The sequence below is a fragment of the Cyprinodon tularosa genome, unplaced genomic scaffold (assembly GCF_016077235.1).
Source record: "Cyprinodon tularosa strain WSP-4 unplaced genomic scaffold, ASM1607723v1 ctg56, whole genome shotgun sequence".
NCBI classification, from domain to species: Eukaryota; Metazoa; Chordata; class Actinopteri; order Cyprinodontiformes; family Cyprinodontidae; genus Cyprinodon; species Cyprinodon tularosa.
Window position 1 is genome coordinate 1,734,685 of NW_024039296.1, and position 18,906 is coordinate 1,753,590.

General features: G+C 38.9%; 1 protein-coding gene across 3 annotated transcripts in view; it reads left to right on the top strand.

Moving 5' to 3' along the window:
* The first annotated feature begins 1,189 nt into the window (after nucleotides 1-1,189).
* srgap1a (SLIT-ROBO Rho GTPase activating protein 1a) overlaps nucleotides 1,190-18,906 on the top strand; it is a 118,103-nt gene continuing 100,386 nt past the window's right edge. The window contains exon 1 of one of the 3 annotated variants that reach the window (XM_038305513.1): nucleotides 1,190-1,826. In XM_038305513.1, coding sequence (XP_038161441.1) covers nucleotides 1,763-1,826 — 64 coding nt within the window. In that variant the 5' untranslated portion in view covers nucleotides 1,190-1,762. The remainder of the gene's footprint in view (nucleotides 1,827-18,906) is intronic. The other 2 variants (XM_038305511.1, XM_038305512.1) reach the window with 2 other exon arrangements.

The following is an 18,906-nucleotide window of genomic DNA, read 5'->3' on the forward strand; positions in this document are numbered from 1 at the left end:
CAGGTGAGTCCAATCTTCACCGTGAATTAACCTGTGCAGATTGGACTCACCTGGTTAATTGGCAGGGTAGATTAAATACATGACATGGAGATGACGTGTTGACTCCACATTCCCCATGTCTTCCACCAACATTCAAAAGCAACCAAAACATCAGCCAGAAAGCATAGATACTGAGACGTGGTGTCTGGTTCCCACCTGCAGAACCACTCCTTTATTTAGTGTGTCTTGCTAATTGCCAAGAATTTGCACAACAGCATGAGAGATTGATTGACTTATTTTGTGTGTTATTTACGTGTTCCCTTTTTTCTTTTTTTGCGCAATGTATATTCGAATGCATGTATACAATACTTACTCAGTCTCATTAGCATTAGTTCAGGGGAATAAAATGTAGTGTTGTTATGTAAATTCCATCTCCCTGGGAAAAGTCTAACCAAAACTATTTCTTTCTTCATGTGGAACAGAAGCATGATCTATCAGGACTTTGCATTGCTCTTAATGTTAATGTGGGGCTTGGATTTTGCCGCAGAAACCCATTTCATACATCTCACCATGCCTTCTTCTTTCGTTATTCTAACGGCTGCATAATGTTTGGAGGTGCATAACCATTCACTCTTCAGAAAAGTTGGAAGTAAAGTTACTCTTCACCCCATCACCCACACCCACATTGAAATGGTTTACAAAATGTTCTGCCTGAAAGGTGGCAGTAGATGGCGCTCTGGCTTAGCTCAACGTCTGCAGGCGCAGCAGTGTTTATGTTGAGAAAAACTTTTGGGAAAAAAAAAATCACGACAAACGAGGATTTGAAAAAAAAATAAACTATATCATTTGTGGCAGGTGCGTAAAATGTTACCACGCGATTTTCTTTTAAATGTTTATTTCTCTGTCAATTATGCAGGCTTATGCTCAATCTCACGACTTTAATAATATGAGCTTATATCAAAGAACATGTGCTTTAATTTAAAAATGATAAAACCGTGTAAGATGACATTATTAATGAAGATATAATTTAAATTAATGAAATGTAGAAATAAAAATAAAAAATCTGTTTATCTAATTTTAATCAAAGAAATAATCTAGAAATGGGTGTCATTTGGGAGCAGGGTCAGTCCAAATGGTGTCTGAGTGAAGGAGCAGATCCCACCCAGTCCCCTCCTCTCTTTTCCTGCCTGCCTGCCTTCAGCTGCTGCAGCTCGGTCTCTCTCCTCTGCTTCCCTTCGGAGCTGCCTGGGAGCTGGAAGTATAGGTGGAAGGGGGGAGGGATGGACAAACCGTCGGGAAAGTAAGCAATCCGCTGGGGTGGGGTAATGCATGCGTGTCCCAGACTGGAAACCATTTGCGCAAAAAGCTCGCGCGCTTCTCACCAAAGTTGAGTCACGACGCATTCATCTGATCGGGATTGTTGGAACTACTTCTCTAACGAAAACCCTCCCCTTAAACTTGCTGGATTGTTTTCTGCTTTTTCCCCCCTGTATTTTTCCTGCAGCGCTGCCGTGCTTCGGAGTTTCATTGGTTGGGAGCAGGGGTTGCGCATTGGCCCTTGTCTGTATCTCAGGGAAGAGGAACGTTGCAGTAGATACGGTTGCTGGTTTAATGCTCCAAAACCTCATTTGCAGGAGTTCAATCTCTCCTCGGTCATATTCTGGAGCTCTGCTTTTCATTCCTCACATGCAGGATGCGCCCCGTGCTGTAGGTTATCCCTTGTTGTTGATAAACAGTTTCCACAAGAACTTTCCGACGATCTTTGTGCACTAGAAGAGGGAAAATGTCCACGCCGAGGTTCAAAAAGGATAAAGAAATCATCACGGAGTACGAGAGCCAAGTCAAAGGTAAGGAAGTGGAAGCAACAGCAGGGAACAGGCTGCTTGATCTGTACCTGGATGAGTCATAGTCAGTGATGGTGGAATACAATTGGATATGTTCCTTTATTTTCTCATGTCAAACTTATTACAAATGAAAAAAGATCAGTTCCAGGATGTTTTGATTAAATGTCTCCTGTGGTTTTGCTCATAGGTTCTTTTTTTATTTCCTAAGAGATAACATGATCTTGCTTGCAAAGAGAAAAAAATAATCATTTGCACCATCTCTATTTCCTTCATTATGCTGAAGTAACAACCTGTTACTTTCTGTTGAATGTGAGAGTGCCTTTATATCATTGATCTGAGCATCACAGCAGGATTACGCAACTGAAGGGGGTGGGTTGAGTTCTGGCAGCAGAACCTCTTGTTGCTCAGGGATAATTAAGACTGAATCTCATTTCCTAAGGTTATCCCAGACCACTACTACATCCTCAGCCTGTTAGTATTTAGAATTGATTAACACCTAACAAAAAAAATTAGGCTGATGCACCGTACTGATAACATAGTTATACTTAAACAGGTGCATCTAAATGTCAATAAAGATGATTATTTTCAGTTGATTGGCAGCAGGAATATAATGTTTCTCAGAAAAATGTAATGATACATAAGCTGTTCCATTACATAGGACATTTTAGATATGTTAGATAACATGCAAAACCTATTGTCATTCATGTGCAATGTTCTACTCTCTCAATGTGCAAAAACGCATGCCAACTACTGTGTAGCCTGTGTAATTTTTTACTTATTTTAAAGCTCATTACATCTCTGCAGAACAAGTGCAATAATCCAAGTCAACTACTTTGTAGTGTTCCCTTAGCTCTCTGCAGATTTTCTTATATCTATGGGAACATATTCTATGACGTTACAGTTTTTTTCTTTTTATACTTTTTTGTAATATACAAACTCCATATTTTCGGTTGTATTTTTTTTAAATCTTTAATGGCATTTTGTTTTAAGTCTTTGTACCCTATACAAGCTGCTTGAACCAGAATTTCCCTGAAGCAGTAATCTCAAGGGATAAATAAAGTTGACTCTAAGTTAGGCTACAGTTAATGCACTCAAATTTTGGTTGGGACTCCCTTTGCAATAATTATTGTACCAGTGAGGTATGACATAGTGTATGTGGCATGTTTATAAAAAATAAATCAAACTGATTGGATACCCTGAGACAGACAGGGACCTGTCCAGAATTTATGCAGCCTTTCTCCTAATGACTGCTGGAGATATATACTAGTAGCAGGAGTGTGATGGATGGATACATCAGATTACATCAGGGGGTTTTGCTGGTCTCCTGAGTAAAGTGAAACTATGATTATCAAATCTGGTTGTGGTACTGCTGTAAAAAGAGGTCAGCATTTATATAAAGGTGCTGTTAAATGTCCCGGCTGTTTTTGCATCAATAAGACTGTGAGCTAATACCAATCCCTGAAGTGCTAAGCAAAGAAGTTTTTTTTCTCTCCTTGACCCAGGTATGATGTGCATATATGTTTGTATTTTGTCTGTAATGTAGGAGTTGGTTAAAACAAAGAATTGTAAAGTTGTACCCCATGCTTCACCTTTTGAGTTTCTGAATGCAGTATGCCTTTTAAATCTCCACCAACATCGTACAATGGTCTCTACTTGACAATTCTATGTACTAAAGCTAACCCTCTACTTGTTTCTTTGTACACATTTTTCCCAATCAATTTTTCCTTCCACTTAACTTTCCATTGATATGCTTAAATAGAGCACAATGTGTACAGACTTCTTCATTAGCTATTGGTGCTTATTAAGTTAAAGATTCAATGTTTGTCTGTGGGACAACTCTAAAGTTATTATCATCATGCAGAACATAACACAATATTCCAGTGTTTTTGTTTTTATTAGGTTTATGAAGTATTTGTAAAGTTTTGTTTGTTTGTTAAAGTTTTGAAAAGTGAAATTACCTATTAACTCTGGAAGCTATATCATTCTTTTAGTCATGGATTTAGACAGGGGGTTACGTTTTTCTTACAGTTTTTTCTACAGTAGTTCAATGAAAGACATGAAAATGTTGCAGAGGTAAATAATTAGATATTAAATAAACAAGTGGTGACAGGGTTTGAATACAGGGAGATTTACAAGGTTATTGCACATGAGTTGTTCCTGTCAGTCAGTTGTTCAACTGGGTGATGACTAGGTATTACAGTTTATATTGTGCTTATAATATGCTGATTAAGAAAATATTTTATATGTCTGACCGTATTTTAAAGCTACTTATTTTTTTTACCCTTTTTTAATCATGTGTCTCCCTATAAAATCTTAGTTTATAGGGCCGACTAAGCCATTTAATTCAACCAGGACACCCAATCTGTCAGAAACAAGGCTAACGGTGAGGTTCAAGGGGTGATATGGTTTTCATCCTTATAAAAACTAATGGCTTCTGGGTCTTTGCTCCTTTCTTATTATTTCCTGCCCTTTCTTTGCCCTGTGCAGACTCTCTTAAAACATAAATCTGCTCCTTATTTACTGAGGTGGTTAAGAGGTGTGCTAAACTCTGTAATGGTTTCCACCTAAACTTATCTTGTCGCCTTCTGGTTTGTCATGCATGCAGAGTAGAGGTGGTTTAGACACATACACACAGGAAAGAGGCAGTCGCTTCTTGAGTAACCATGGGGATTTGGCCCTCAGCCAGCCTGCTCTGTTCTTTAGTGTCCTCAGTGTGCCAAAATACCACCTATTCACAGCCATGTATCCAACCTTAAAGGCTGTTAAAGAAAGGAGGTTAGCAGAGGTCGGCAAGATTTCGTGGTGGTGGTGGTGGGGGGGGGCTGCAAGAAGAAGAAGAAGGGGTCTGGGGCTGTACTGAGAATCCCAAAATTACAAGTGGCTGCACATAAGCCCTCATTTCCAAGGAATGTTCAGGACCCGTTCTTTTCCCGGTGAGCATGACTTAAGGGCTTGCAACCTGTAATAGAAGATGATGTACCATCATGGGGAATCTGAGCAATACGGTATTAGGTAGTGTCTAAATTTTCACATTGAAGTCGAAAATGGAAAAAAAAAACAAGAAAAAAAAAAACAAGCTGTTGCTGGATAGGCATAACAGAGTAATAGCATAAGCATTTTTTTTTATTAAATTGCAGATTCCTTACTCTTGTCAGATTATGTCTAAAGCCCTATACCAATATAATACTGGCTTTTGCATAATAATATAGTTTTGCTTCATATGTTTTCAACCTGATATTTGGTAGTGAATATAATCATGCCTTTCATGACAAACTGCTTTATACTAAGATAAACAGATAATGGGCATGAAACAAAGACTATCTGCCACCAAATGGGAAGAATTGGGTTACCAGTATGTTGAATATCCTGAGGTTCAGTCATTTTCAAGTTGGCGTTGTTTCTTTTTTGTGACGAAAAGGCACCTGCCTGTGAGCGATGCGCAAATTATGATCAGCTTGAGTATACCATATAGGATATCACAGTATTTATCAGTGTTTAGACAAAAATGTAAACCATAAAGTATAGCACGGTACAAATGCTCTTATTAAAAACATAAAATCAACAAATATTCCAACTATGGCAGTGGTAGCATAGCTTCTTGACTATAACCTTTATTTAAAACTTTGGTGTAAACACTTGAGGGGAAATATAAACTAAACCACTACTAAATGTATTAGTTGCTTGAAAAAGACTATCCTGTAAAATGAAATAGAAATAACATTGTGCATTTTGTCATGATTCATTAAAACTGTGGGCATAACAGTCACAGATCTGCTTAAATAAAAGTCTTAGATGCTTTTTTTAAGCCATACGAGTTCAACTATACACAAAATGGTTATGAAATAATGCCTTTAACACTATGCAACATTAATTGGTTATGAAATATAGTTGCGATCTCCCAACCTTAAAGAAAATCACTTGCCTTCAAAGCAAACTGACTTTCCCAGGATGTATGCCAGCCATTAAGTGATGTTAATGTATCAAGTCCCTTCTGAAGGCTGAAAGAAGAGACCTCTCGTGGCAGAAAAAACAGATTTTCAACACTTAGACATTAGCTTGAAAAGAAACTTTTTGTCCCTGAGCAGATTAGCTACTAAAAGAAGCCCTAATTATCTCACCTTTGAGCCAGTATCATTGCATTTTGCCTCACATTAGCCCTAAAAATTGGAACGGGGCTTCCTATATAGACTTTCCCAAATCACTTTTTTTTCCCAGGACAGGAAGGGTAATGCCTAGCCAACTGAATTTGTCAGACTCTGTTGCTGTTAGTTTAGAAACCTTTGTATTACTGGATTCTATTAATTGGTTTAGAGATCTAAGCCTAATTTGTTCAGAAATTATAAAGCTGAAGAATATTTTTTTTCACTTGATCAATAAGTGATTGCCTTAGCTCCTGAGTTTGCAGTTGTTGGGTAGATTATATTGTGTGTGAGTTTGCACTGATGATAAGTGCATTGGCAATAAAACTTGTAACAGCCAGAGGCAGAGTCTGGTGAGCAGACATGAATTGTCAGGATACCAAACAGCAAACAGTAATGGAAATAAGACAAAGCCACTGTTTGATCAAAAAGCCTTTCTTTGTTTCAAAGCCTAAAAATGTACTCAGCACTTATACAACCATTTGGAGAGCAGTTTAACTTTCTTACATAACCACACAAATGATCCATTTTGCATCGCATATGTTTGTTATTATATCAGCTGTGCACAGAATAATTACTTTTTCAAATCAGGAGATGCTAGATATGTAATGTAGTCTTGTGTGGTGACAGACTGTCTAAAAGCTTTCCTGCAATGGATGAAACTACTGTTCTGTGGCGTGCCTTGTTATATTGCTGACATTTGCTCATAAAATACTTTCCACCAGCCCTTTTATACATCCCACAGGAAATTGGAAGTTTCATTTTGGCTCAGAAGGAAATTATCCACTTATTGAAATGCTCTGAGGCATGTGTGATTAGGTTTTTCTAATAGCCATGAGCCAAAATCTGAAACAAGATGCAGCCTGTTATGTAGAAACGTTCATTGAAAAAAATGGGGTAACTTTATACAGTTTAACATTGTGGATACCAGCGTCTGACAATCTGAAATATCGCAGACGGTGATACGTAGGTCATGTATATGATTTTGTTATTTTTTTTGTTTGCAAAGTTGCAACAGCAACACTGTGCTTTTATGTGGTAAAAGAGCTGGTTCCTTGTCACGCTGTGGGTTGGTGTTTGTGATCTGGGAGTCGTGACTCAGTTGGCAGGACACTGACAGGCGTCCTCTCTTAGATCATTATAAAGGCTGCCCTCTGACCTGCCTGCACTCAGCCTGAAATCAGAGCCGTTTTCCCTCTGCATGACCAAGAAGACGAGTCCATGCATGTTTGCATGGGAGAAAGGGGCTCTGGAATTTGTCATTTGGGTTAGGATGCAAAAGGTTTAACCGATTTTTAAGCCTGTCTATTTACATTTAATTCTTAAAAATCCTTATGGCTGAAATCAGTATGTATCTCTTAAAAAAATAATTTAGATTGAAATATATGAATTTAAAATTGTTTTGAAGACTGGAAATCTTTCTTATTTTGCTTTTTAAATTAATACACATCTTCAACTTTCTGGCTATGGTGTAGTCTATGTCTTTGATATCAGGGACCGAGGTTGGGGTTCCTATTGTGGCAGGAAGAGCATGAAGCATAAAAGCTCTATGAGCTGTGGTGACTTCTCCAGGGAGCAGCTGAAAGGACTGTCTTCAGCTTTAAGTGTAAGCAAGTGTAAAGAGTGTGGTCTTTTGTAACAAATACAAGTAGAATATGAAACACAGCAATGCTTTAGGGCTTCTCAGTAAGTGTTCCACTCAGAAAAACAAACAGAAAACATCCCTTAGTCCTTTTGTTTCCAGTCGGACCAAAATATGTTCTGGATTCTCTCTCTGTCCTTTTAGTCCTTCGGTACTGTCTGTGTTTTTACAGCACTGCTTCTTAACACGTGAAACCTGGGGTACTACTGGTATGTCTCTGTAAGTCTCCTGTTAACGACAGCCTGCACAGGAGGGATTTTAACATTGCCTGGTTTGGGTCAGGTGGAGAATAAACGGAAATCATTTCTGCATCAGATATGATGTTTTTACTGAAAGACTTTTTTCAGTTTCAATTCAGTCGATGTTAGTAGCACATGTTCATAACAGGTGTAATCTCAAGGAACTTTGAAATACAAAAGATCTCATTTGTATGCAGAAATATCAAACCAAACTCTTGAGAGATTAAGATATATAATGCAACAGAGTCAAGCTTGATTTATTACTCTGGTCTGTATAATAAGAATATACCAAATCCGAGCCTCTTTGCAGTAATTCCTTCTATTGAGCTGAGTTACCTTTGCTGAAATCCCTCATATTGAGCATTCAAGTGGTGACAGTGCAGAGGAATGACTCCTTTTTAATAGGAACAGATCTTTAGCAGAACAGGGATCTGCTGCCCAGGCGTTGTGGGGAGGTCATAGGGAGCCTCATTTTGACCTGTTTTAAGGACATTACATCAAAGTTGGATCAGCCTAGTAGTTTTGTGTGTGACTCCAGGTCCAGGCCTCGTTTTTGTGTGACTTTGTTTTGGGCAAATTTAACTTAGTATAGAAGTGTTGAACGAGAATATGTAAAATTTTCTAGAAAGTTGCAACTTTTACTTTATGGTAAATGGTAAGTGGCATGTACTTATATAGCGCCTCTATTGAGACTTGACCAAAGCGCTTTACACTACATTCATTCACCCATTCACGCACACACTCACACACCGATACTTTATAAATAATTGTGGTGTTTTTATGCTCGTCCCAAGAAGGCACCTCTATTGTGTGGATGGGGGTTGGAGTTTGAAATCCTGATGGAACTCTGACACCTTTTGTGGCTCACTCTCTGCCCTTTCAGACGTCTACCATCTGCTTTTGCTTGCCACTCCTTTTATTACTGCTTGTTTTCTTCCAGGAGGTTGGCATGGCTCTGGGTGTGCTGTCTGTATACAAGTTAACATTTCCATGGTGGGGTTAATTGTTATTGACAGCACCATCTGGGGCCACTCAGTCATTTTTGTAGTTTTATACACTCTAGTAAGCACAAGAAAGGCTTCAGGTTCCCTGCTGCACATATCACTAGAGCCACAAAAACCATATGAGCATCACTGAGGCCCTTAACCCCCATGGCCATCCCACCAAACCTTTAGTAGCCCATTTCCTTGTATCTCTAAACCTACAAAAAAAAAAAAAAAAAACAAGAAGCCAGGTGTTCTGTCTTGAGCTGTATTCACCCCCAAGTATGGCAGACTGTTTTGACATTTATTAGAAGCGCTATTTGTTGATCTTTCACTAATTACATTTCTACCAGAAGAAATTAAATTTCAAGTACTCCTGGATCCAATTTGGGGCTGGTCAATGATGCAGTGGGTAGCACTGCTGCCTTGCAGCAAGAAGGTTCTGGGTTTGATTTCCGGCCCAGGGTCTTTCTGCCTGGAGTTTGCATGTTCTCCCTGAGCTTGTGTGGGTTCTTTCCATGTACTCCGGCTTCCTCCCACAGTCCAAAAACATGAGTGTTAGGTTAATTGGCTTTTCTAAATTCTCCCTAGGTGGGAGTGGTTGTTTGTCTCTGTTTTGCCCTGCGATGGACTGGCGACCTGTCCAGGGTGTACCCTGCCTCTCGCCCATTGACAGCTGGAGATAGGTACCAGCACCCCTTGCGACCCCACCTGGGATTAAGCATATTAGAAGATGGATGAAATCAAATTTGTTCCAGTAAAACTACATTTCATCTGCTAATCTTTACTTATAATAAGTGGCCGTTTTAACATATATTTGCTTTTAGTTCAGATATCTTTAATAGTATTCCTCCTATCTGAAATGAAAATTTCAGATCTGAAATGTAATTCTTACCTGTACAAATGATGTCACTTTTCCCCATTCATGTGTATTGGGCCGTTACTTTTAGATATCCGAAATGACATTACTCCTATCAAAAATAATCATACAAAATGACAATGAAAGTTGAAGTTTGCTTTTGAATCAGCGCTGAAATGGTGAGGTCTCAGTCTGCTCATCAAATAAATTTCTACTTGTAAAGGGTCAAATAAAAAGGCTGTTTTCCATAACATCTCTTTAAAGATTATCTCCCAAAATCCAAAAACCTAAAAGCATACCCAAATTCAACTATATTTTGTTTTAGAAACTCTTGGAGTAGATGAAAAAGATCTTGGTGTCCTAGTAAAACTTAAAGACACTGATGTCAATATCACAGTAAAGTTGTTAAACAGTATAATGAAATATAGTTAGTTTTGGAGCGGACTGAGAAAACAGGTCTCTAATGTACAGCTTTAATGGCTGCTTTCACACCAAACCTCAGCGTCTGACACAGCTACCTGTTCATTTGCAGTTTGCCTGTTCATCCTATCATACCAAAAGTAGGAAGAGAGGATTTACACAAAAACAATGCATTTAAAGGAGAAGAAGATGAACAACAAATTAAGAGCTTATATCCAGCAAAAAGTTACTGTTTGCTAATGTCATATGGGGCTATACAGTGTGTCCAAGATGTGTACACTAACAAACACATTTGAGCACCAAAGTAACAAGATAAATCTTTCAAGACAAACTTTATTCTAAACTTTCTTAAAATTCAAAAGTTTATTTTTTGTGCTTTTTTTTTCTTCTTGAACAGCGGGAGCAGTCCTTCCTGTCACATAAATATCAGTTAATATAAATCATTATTGATTAGTGTTTTTTTTTGCCAGTTTTAACGAAGTGCCAGGAAAAAAAAATTTGAATTTAAATAGCAATCCTAACTATTTAAACAGGACTTTTAACCTTAAAAAATAGGTCACAGCTAGTACCAATTTTGCTTAGTTTGCCTGAGAGGGTGCCAGTGGATATGTCCCTCAGTGTGGTTTTGAATCGGTGTTCAGTGGAATTAGTGAGAATGTTGTCATTAATATTGGTCAGCTGTCTATCACGATATTGATTTATTGTCCCCCCTACTTGAAACAATCCACTGCAACTGCATTTTTTTTTTTCCAGGTATAAAAATCTGCATGTGAAAGTCCACTGCTCCAGCTGAAGGTGGGGATTATCTCACAGTCTAATTGGAGGCTAAGGGTGTCAATACAATTGGACCAAGCTCAAGGAAAGTTAAAACAGATGGATAAAAGTGAAATAAAGAGGGATTAAGAAAGATTTTAGGCTATTTCGTGAAAATGACTAATTCCTTTAAGTGACAGCAGGAGCTTAGCAGAGGGACAGACAGGAAGGCTGCAAACACAATTTGACCATCAGAGCTGTGGTAACGCCTGCCTCCCAGGAGGACAGGATTAGGAGGAAGGAGATTGGGGGATGGGACAGGAAGGCAGGTCAGGCCCAGAATAGGTCTGGACAGCAGTCTTATGCTTTGCTTTGCTGAACTTTTCTATTTTTACAGCCTTTTTACATACATTTTTCAAAACTATGTATCTGATGGACTTCAATAATTTATCTTTAATCATATATATACTCTGAGAAATTAACCTCTTTCATTTTTTTCTATTGATTGGCAGTTACTCGAGGGAGAATATGTTGAAAGAGATCAGGCTATATAAAAACTCTTTTAAATAACCATTTGATAGGTATGTCTCTTTAGAGATAAAGAGCAGGTAGATGATGTGATTCTATAATGTTTAGACAGTAATATTAGCATTAGTGAAACCATGAAGTTCAATGTGGATTTCAGAAGGTCAAGAACATGGCTTGCTCCTGATACACAGAGAGTACGTGGAGCACATACAAAACGTTCACACTGCAGGCATTAATGCCCAATCAAAATATTTTTGTGAAATACGATTCTGCAACTTGTATTCAACTTGTTTGTGATGTACTGTGTGAACTGCATTAGTACAACTTAATTGTCCCGCATTCTCTGTGTTTACGGAGGTAAACATAGATTGTAGTGTTGGAGCTCATCTAGCGATCTTTCCCAACCTCAGCCAGTGCATTAACAACACAAACTTTTCAAGAAGGTTGAAGATTAAAAAAAAGCCATAGTTGTTGTTTTTCTTGCAGAATAGGGACCTTTGTTGAGTATTAATGGCAGACAGGTTGAATGAATGCAACCTGGCCATTCAGACGTATCTGATTCAGGACCGCATAGCCAAGTGGCCTGGCTCGCATTGGAAAAAAATCGGTGTTGTTCAGACTGTCATGAAAAGATCAGATACAGGTTGCATATGGGCAAAAAAATCTAATTTGGGTCACCCTAGGCTGCTGTGTGAACGTAGCCATGATGTCCTGGGCTCTTCACTTCTATTCTGACCTGTCCTGGATCCAGAAAACCTCAGCTGTTGTGAACAGGGCTCAATATACCGTAGGTTCATGTGCCTGAGGAAGCTTAAAAGTTTTAGCCAGTCCCCCAGAAGGCTTGTAAACTTCTACAGAGCCACATGACAGAGTATCCTGTTCCTATATGCAGCAGTGAATCAGAATCACCCTAATGGCCAAATTTGTTTGCATATAGAAGGAATTAACTCTGGTTTCCTTTCCTTACATCAAGATAAACACTTCTTACACCAACCACGTGATCTAAAGATAAAGTTTAATAGGGGTTTTGAAGGACATGATAAAAATAATAGGATGATAACAGTATGTACTGTGAGTGGAACTGCAGGGCATAGGAAAATAAGAACTTGGCCCTGGTGGTGAACAACAGACTAGTTCAGAAGAGAACCAGGACCAGGGGAGTGGCGGTGTAGTGGTGAGAGCATAGAACTTGGAATCCTGATGTTCTGAGTTCAAGCCCCACTCCCACAGACTGCCACTCTGGGTCCCTGAACAAAGACTCCTAACCCCTTGACCCCACACTGTTCCCTGGGCGTTGCACAATGGCAGCCCACTGCTCCCTAAGGGGATAGGTTAAATGCAGAGAGTTCAATTTGTTGCTCTGTACTTGTGACAGTGTAAGGACAATAAAAAGCTTAAAAAAAAGAAAAAAAAATTATTGCTGACCCACCATTCTGATTATAGCTCATATTTATGTTATAGAACAAAGTCACATAACAGTGAAATGATAGTTTTTGGTAAGACATATTTCACATGGAGCAAAACATTTTCTTTTTATATTACTTGTAGTTGTAACCATTTTTCCTCTTTTCTAAATTGTTTAACACACCTGATAAAGAAAAGATGATGTTTGCTAACACACGGATTCATAGAGGTAAAGAAATAAGTTAAAGGTCATGGGTCTGATTTAAAGTCTTTTTTATTTCTCAGCAGTCCTTTCCTTCACCCAATGTAATTTGTTTTCCTATGGAGTGATAGAACATCACATTGATGAGCAGGAGTTAGTCCCCGTTCACACGAAGTCAAAACAAACACGAAACGCTAATATTTTCCAGAACGTTTGTCGTAAAGACGGAGACGTAAAATAAATGTGATCGTCCACACGAATGCATGAAAACGCTGCAAAATGTATGCCAGGCCTGTAAGTGGCGCTGTGGTGCCAAAGCAAAAATAGGCGACGAAATGTTGGGCATGCGCACTAATATTTATACATGGTTGCCCTGCGGGTCCATTTTTGTCAAATTCAGTTGCTGAACTATGTCGTCGATATTGCTCTGTTCTTCCTGGAGATATTCCAGAAGAAGAAGATTCTGTTGTAAACCCGACAGCAGGGTGAGTAGCATGAGCAGCAACCATTGAACACAGTACGGCGCCATTGTTGTTGTGATACTGTGTCGCGCATGCGTGTTTAGAGGCGACGCTATGACGCATGCGTGTAAAAAAAAAAAATGCGGTTAGAGCTTAAAGATGGAAACGCGAAAACGGCGTTTCAAAATCTTCCCACTCTGAAGGCCTGATAAAAAAAAGATCGTTTACAGACCCCCGAAACACCGGCTTCGTATGGATGAGAGGCTGGTTTGGTGAAAGATTTGTGCGTTTAGGCCAGGGTTTGGCTTTGTGTGGATGGGGCCTTAAATTTACTAATCATAGAGCTTGGTGCTGCCCTTCCCCCATATTTCTTTTGTTTGTCCTAACCTCATGACCTGAGGGGAACAGCCATTAAGACTGCTGCCCCCCCTCCCAATCAATAGCCAGAGACCACCCTATAAGGCACAATTGCTCTAAGGAGAAGTGGGGTGTGTAGGGGGTTTATTGTTACAGAAAGAAAGTCTTCCAGCAGCCTCACATTCTTTGCACATTAAAGTCTCATTGATTCCAGCCTTGTATTCAAAACTATTGCATTATGAGGTATTTTTGTTCAGGATACCATCAAATGTATGCACTGTTTGATGTGGTCACCTCTCTAGTTGTATTTCTTCCCTTTTCGTGGTCCTGGGTCTACTTTCAGTAACCCAAAAGGGTAGGAAGATTTTCAGATGCGCTCCGCTCTCATTTCTTTAGACACACAATAAAGGCTCATTGTGGTTTTTGCAGTAGGAGGCGGCCTGAGTTTCTCATACAGCAGCAGTAGTGCATGCTTGAGGCAGCCTCAGCCAGGCCTCATAAGCTCTAGGCTGAACTCTTCCCTCCGTATGTGGAGATGGAAACTCAAGCCACAACTGTGGCTTCAGCCACAGATCTATGGAGTGCCCCAGAATTCAAATAATAATCCGTTTACGGAAAAGGACGGTCATCCTGGTTCCTTTTCTGCTTATAGTGATAATTGTGAGTGGTCAAACACACATTGTCCTGGTTATTACTGCATAAAGTTTCATTATTTGTTACTCATTAGAGTAAATCGAAAACACCAAATGTCAGATAACAAAAGGAAAGAAAACTGGTAATTATTGAATTATATTCATATTTTTCCTTTCTAAGCATCTATAAAGCAGCAGCTCTCTGTGAAACTCAGATTCTCTGGACTGCTGACTTTTAATATTTTGAATGAGGACCCTCTGTGCAATAACCTGACAAAATGATCCAACTATAAAAATAAAAAAAAAGCTGTCATATATGGACACTCTGTATACACTGCATATATCCCATGCACCTTTTTTCTTTCTTTGGTATCTTTGACTATTTGAGCTGATGTACCAAGTAAATTTTTCCACTATGAGATCAATAAAGTCAACCAATCATTCATCCCTCTGTGTGAGGAAATAAATACCCTGCTTCTTTAATTTATATGATGACATTAAGAGATTGCCAGTCAGCTCTCCTTAAACCAACACTAAATAATATGGCAAATATTCAGTTAACTTCATTACCTATGTGAATGAGTCTAAGTCTTTGTCAACTTGGTTATCTCAATCAGGATCATGAGATTAGTTCTTGTTGTGTCAAGCTACATATTCAGCCTTGAGTTTCTTTCTCCTTTTTCTCATGCAACCCTGGAAAGACAGCTTTCTGTCCAAGAAGATTTGATCTCTTGATGAGTAAACACTGACCTCTGCTCTCTGACCTAAATACTCCAGTCATTACTCTGCCAACCAGTTGGGTGTTTGTGCCAGTTGTGTAGACACAGATTTAGCATGGCTAGTGCTCACTCAAAGAAATAAATCAATTTTGACCTTATTTCTGGAAGAAGGAGTCTCCTCTTTATTGGCACAAGTAATGAATTCATGTTTGTTTTCCACACATGATGTTTTACCACATCCAAAGAGCCAAATGGACTGCTGAGAGAGCTTGATTACTTAACAAGAAAATACTACAACATTGTAAATGGTTCAACCCACTATTATGGTTCTAATCGTTGTATCAGTTGCAAGTTAGATTGCTTTATTTTTATTATGTTGTACAGTGTTAAGCAAAATTAACCTTGCCTTATGAAATTAACACAACAAAAATTCCTTAGTTTTTTTTTTTTTTTGCTTTCTTGGGGTTGCTAGTGTATGGTCTGTAGTTTTAAACCCCATTCATTGCAAGAGATGGGTGGTTTTCCTTGTGTTTCCACACCATAACAATGCATGTTTATTGCATTTTTTTAAAAACAGCCTAATTAATAAAGATAAAGGAGTGATATCCCTTTTACTGCTAGCTGACTTGGCTGCAAGTATTGGAGGCGAAACACTGTGTGAATGTTAAATGGAAAATGTTGCGATGACCTTATTACTACAACCTTTAAAAAAAATAATATGTTTAATATAAACCAGTAGCTCGATTGCAAGATTGTATTTCATTCTGTTAATCAAGCAGCACAACATTTTTCTATTCAACTAATTTAGACTTCTGACTAGCATATGGTTGTAAAATGCACATACGGTAATCTTCAAACTTTGTTTGATGTTCTCACCAAAAAGATGTTTTATTTATGACAAACTGTGGCCAAGTAAATTACCTTAACAGATAGTGATTTGTTTTGGTTTGCATCTCTATTTCTTGAAAATTGAAACAGAATAACCCTTAGCACAAATAATAATAAGCAATTCTAGTCATTCAATCTGTGAAAAAAGTACATTAAAGAGAAAACCTGGAAAAGAAGATTTTGCTCAGTTCTGCCACGAGATTTCTATTTATGGTGGCAGTTTTTTAGGTTAGGGTAAAGTAGAGCACATGACATCCCCCCAGATTCCTTACAGAACAACTTATTATAGTTTCATGGAAGTTGGAAGTACTGCAAAGCAAAGTTGGTGTTTTCTTTTTTAAATCAGGCTGGCCTGGAAACGGAACAAGCATTATGCTGTCCTGACCTGTCCCATTTCTTACAGCTGTTCACTGAGCACTTTTTGAAGATTCTCTTCATTTATAGATTTTAACTGCCTGATATAAGGAGTTAAAGTGTTTTTTGTGCTTGTGTTCATACACGCCTGGATTATCTTGCTCTGTTAGCTGTAATGCACAAACACACATACTGTGACAAGTCTCGTATATTTCATTTTTTAATCAGGCAGTGTGGCTGAAGCTTCCCTCTCTCTAGGGGTCTGGTGATTTGTGATGCTGAATTACGTGTCTGAGGGATGTGATCCACAGTAACCTGGGTGGGTGTGTGGACCATGCGGCCTTGGACCGTCTGCCCCCCCATCCGTCTCCCAGCACTGCAGGAGACTGAAAAGAGAAAGCCCCAGCCTTGCTTTCTATAGTGTAGGACAATAAAGAGCAGTGAAAGCTGATCTGTCTCTTTTTTTGTTCTGACTCCCTCTTTGTCCTGCGCTCATGCTGTATGAGCAGCTGCCCGGAGGTTCAGCTCTCTGTCCAGTCGATCTTGGATCAGGACTCTTGTGGTAGTTGAAATGCATTTTGTAGATTCTATTAAAGTCCATTTCTGCAGGCAGAACGGGCACTTTGGATCACCTATACAGTGTTGTCAGGGTTAGTGTCCATGCTGGGATGATGACAAAGGGCTTTTAATAAGATGCTTTAGGGGACAACTTTAGAACTATGTCATCTCAGAGCTTTGCATTCTTAGAGGTGGTGGAGGACTGACAGTTAAAAACCTCCCTGAGGATATTTGGCATTAAATAGCAGGTCGTAGCTCTGTCACATCCCTGATATCGCAGTCTACTGTAATTAAGGTGTGATTAAGTCTCTCCTAGGCCTCTTTATTTGCTCAGCTTCTCAGTTCCTATATATCTGTCAGAAATAATTGTGCTAACCTGTCTTTTTCTCTGGTATTCTAGTTGATGGGGGGGCATTTAGGACTTTCCCATTCGTTACAGTTTGGGCTCCTTAGCACTGTCAGATCCCATGTTAGAAATCAATCCCTGCTGGTTGGATATGGGACCGTGACAAGTGGACTGATTGAGCCTGGAGCTGCAGTTTTTGGCCTTGGTAAGGAAATTCTTTCTGAAACTTGAGTAAGAAAAAAGATCTGGGATGTGATTTGACAAATAAAGGCGCAGACCTTGCAATAATATGAAACTTCATGCATTAGCAGGGTAACAGTGCTAAAGGAATCACAACTACTTGGCTCATAAAAAATATCACATAATATAACAAACCTTCACTACTTGTTCTGTGCAGAAATTCTCATGCTTGTCTGTTTTCCATTAAGAAGAGAAAAAATATAACATCTTTAGCAACCTCTGCATGAAGTGCCCCGCACAGTAATTCATACCCTGTGAATCTGCTCATTCAGTGACATAAAACCAATGAGCTTAAATGAGTTCTCTGTGTTTGTGTGTAAATTTGAAAATATTTCAAAGCTTTTTAGGAATTAAAATCTGAAAAGTTTGGCATGCAAAGTATTCATACCTTGTCAAACAATACTATCAGAACTGCACGTCTTTTGGTTTATGTGGCCAGAATGTGTGTAACTGAATCAATGTCATAGCATCTCTCCAGTATTCACATTGTTGTTTTGATATCTATAGACCCCTTTCTACTTCCGCTCAAAAGCCTGGGTTTTGCTTTTCCATACAGAATTACCCGACTAATTTGCATTATCCGCGCTTTCCTTTCCTTTTACCTTGGTCCCTTAACCGACCCAGTATTTTGCATTGCTTAGTCAGCATTTTGGAGGGAGCAAGGTTGCAAGGAGCAATGATTGGTTGACTGTCCTGCTTATTTTTTGTTACGTCTGAACATCCCACCATCTTTAAACTGTTTTTTTTTTTTTTTTTGTTACAGCCAATACACACACACACACACACACACACACACACACACACACACACACACACACGCACACACCCCCCCCCCCCCCCACACACACACACACACACACACACACAGCTTTTGCAGTGGTTCAGTTTATCATCTAATTTCTTAAATGCATGATGGAGCAGAAGAGGAGAAGATACTATCCTTGGATGGATGATGAGTTCCAGGCTCTGTTAAGCATTTTTGCTGAGGGAGAAATTTTTCTGGATTTTGAGTTGCCGCTCAAGTCGGAGCTCAAGAAAGCTCAAGAAAATGAACCCACTGTGTTCCCCCGTAACTAAAGGAAGCTAACCTAGCTAAAAGATTGCCCACTGCGATAGATTAACGTGCTGAGGTTGCTGGGACATTACTACTACCAACTTGTAACATGGTTATCCTCAACAGATTAACATAAATAAGTTAAATATAGTACTAGTCGTTTCACAACAATCTGACTCAACATCTTAAACTGTAGAAACCATAAAAAAAATAAGAGAAACCATCCTATGTTAAAAGTGCTTCATTTTTAATGAATATTTTTGGCAGTAATATCTTGCTGCATCAGGAGGGATACTTTGTTACGA